This window comes from Nestor notabilis, unplaced genomic scaffold (genome assembly GCF_000696875.1).
Source record: "Nestor notabilis isolate BGI_N333 unplaced genomic scaffold, ASM69687v1 scaffold5446, whole genome shotgun sequence".
NCBI lineage: Eukaryota > Metazoa > Chordata > Aves > Psittaciformes > Psittacidae > Nestor > Nestor notabilis.
The window spans coordinates 1-2,089 of NW_009931358.1; the positions used below are offsets into that span (position 1 = coordinate 1).

Here is a 2,089-nt window from a genome sequence, read left to right on the forward strand (position 1 = left end):
TCCCTCTCCAGTTCCCCTCGGAATCCCACCGGGAACGCCGCAGCTCCGCTCCCCCATCCCTTGGCTCTCATCATTCCATGGAAACACCGTTTTATTGCTCAAGTTTGGGGCCGTTTCCCCCCTCTCCTCTTCCCGTTTCCCCCCTTTATGCGCTATCGGGGGGGTGGGGGGGGGGATGGATGTGGAATTCCTTAAGGAATTCAATAGCAGGAGCTGGCAATATCCGAGAGGACCAGGGATACGTTGACGGCGGTGGGTTTACCAGAGGCTTTATCCACGGATCTCTGCACCACTTGCATTGGGATCTTCTCATGTCCTACCAGGCACGTGAAGACATTCCCGCTGGACCAATCCTCTCCGGGCACCGTCAAGGTGCTGTAGGTGAAGTAGGAAGTGGGAAGGCGGGATTTGGAAGTGGGAAGATGGGATTTGGAAGCGGGAAGGTGGGATTCGGCCGCCGGCGGCAACGTCACGTAGTCGGAGGAGGGAATGGGCTCCCCGTTCCGGAGCCATTGGATGAAGAGGTCCGGAGGGTTGAAGCCCTTCACCAGGCATGTGATGGTGGCAGATTCCTGCATGGAAAGCTGCTCCGATGGAGGGGGGAAGATGAAGACGGAGGGAGCTTTGGCGTCGCTCACTGCGGAAGGGAGAGGCGGGAATGGGTCAGTTTTCCAGGGGTTCCCGAGGGAAACGGTGGGATTGGGTCCATTTCCTTTGGGTTGGCGACAGAAGGAGTGGAATTGGATCCGTTCCCATCGGGTTTTCCCAAAGAGATGTGGGATTGGGTCATTTTCCCTTGATTTCCCAAAGGAAATGGTGGAAATAGGTCATTTTCCCTTGATTTTCCAAAGGAAATGGTGGGATTGGGTCATTTTCCCTTGATTTTCCAAAGGAAACAGTGGAAATAGGTCATTTTCCCTTGATTTTCCAAAGGAAATGGTGAGATTGGGTCATTTTCCCTTGATTTTCCAAAGGAAACAGTGGGATTGGGTCATTTTCCCTTGATTTTCCAAAGGAAATGGTGGGATTGGGTCATTTTCCCTTGATTTTCCAAAGCAAATGGTGGGATTGGGTCATTTTACCAGTCTAGACCACTATAAACCAGTCTTAACTAGTCCCAAACCACTCCCAGTACCACTATAGACCAGTATAGACCACTATAGACCACTATAACCCAGTCTAGACCAGTCTAAACCACTATAGACCAGTCCCAAACCACTCCCAGCACCAGTATAGGCCAGTATAGACCAGTCTAGACCACTATAGACCAGTCTAGACCAGTCTAAACCACTATAGACCAGTCCCAAACCACTCCCAGCACCAGTATAGGCCAGTATAGACCAGTCTAGACCACTATAGACCAGTCTAGACCAGTCTAAACCACTATAGACCAGTCCCAAACCACTCCCAGCACCAGTATAGGCCAGTATAGACCAGTCTAGACCACTATAGACCAGTCTAGACCAGTCTAAACCACTATAACCCAGTCCCAAACCAGTCCCAGCACCACTATAGACCAATCTAGACCACTATAACCCAGTCTAGACCAGTCTAAACCACTATAACCCAGTCCCAAACCAGTCCCAGCACCACTATAGACCAATCTAGACCACTATAACCCAGTCTAGACCAGTCTAAACCACTATAACCCAGTCCCAAACCAGTCCCAGCACCACTATAGACCAATCTAGACCACTATAACCCAGTCTAGACCAGTCTAAACCACTATAGACCAGTCCCAAACCACCCCCAGCACCAGTATAGACCATTGTAGACCTCTACAGCCCAGTGGGGCCCAGTCCAACCCGGTGGCCACTCACCGGTTGCCTTCTGCAGGGTGGCCTCGACAGGGAAGAGCAGCTCGGGGTGGGTGACCCTGCAGGTGAACGTCTCGCCCTTGTCCCAGTCCGTGGTGCAGACGTTGGCCACGGCCACCACGCTGAAGAGCCCGTTGGCCTCCAGGACATGGGGGGACCTCTTGGTGGGCAGCTCGGTGCCGTCTTCCTTCCACCAGGAGATGTCCAGCCCCTCGATGCTGGGCACGTTGAGCACTTGGCACCTCAGCTTGGCCGCCTTCTCGTTGAAGAGG

General features: G+C 52.9%; 1 gene segment (V, D, J or C); it reads right to left on the minus strand.

The window, feature by feature from the left end:
* Positions 1 to 200: 200 nt before the first annotated feature.
* Positions 201 to 2,089, minus strand: part of LOC104406756 — a gene marked incomplete at its 5' end in the record, with an annotated part of 3,516 nt that continues 1,627 nt past the window's right edge. Inside the window, 2 exon segments of the C gene segment in view lie at positions 201 to 637; positions 1,821 to 2,087. Coding sequence covers positions 201 to 637; positions 1,821 to 2,087 — 704 coding nt within the window.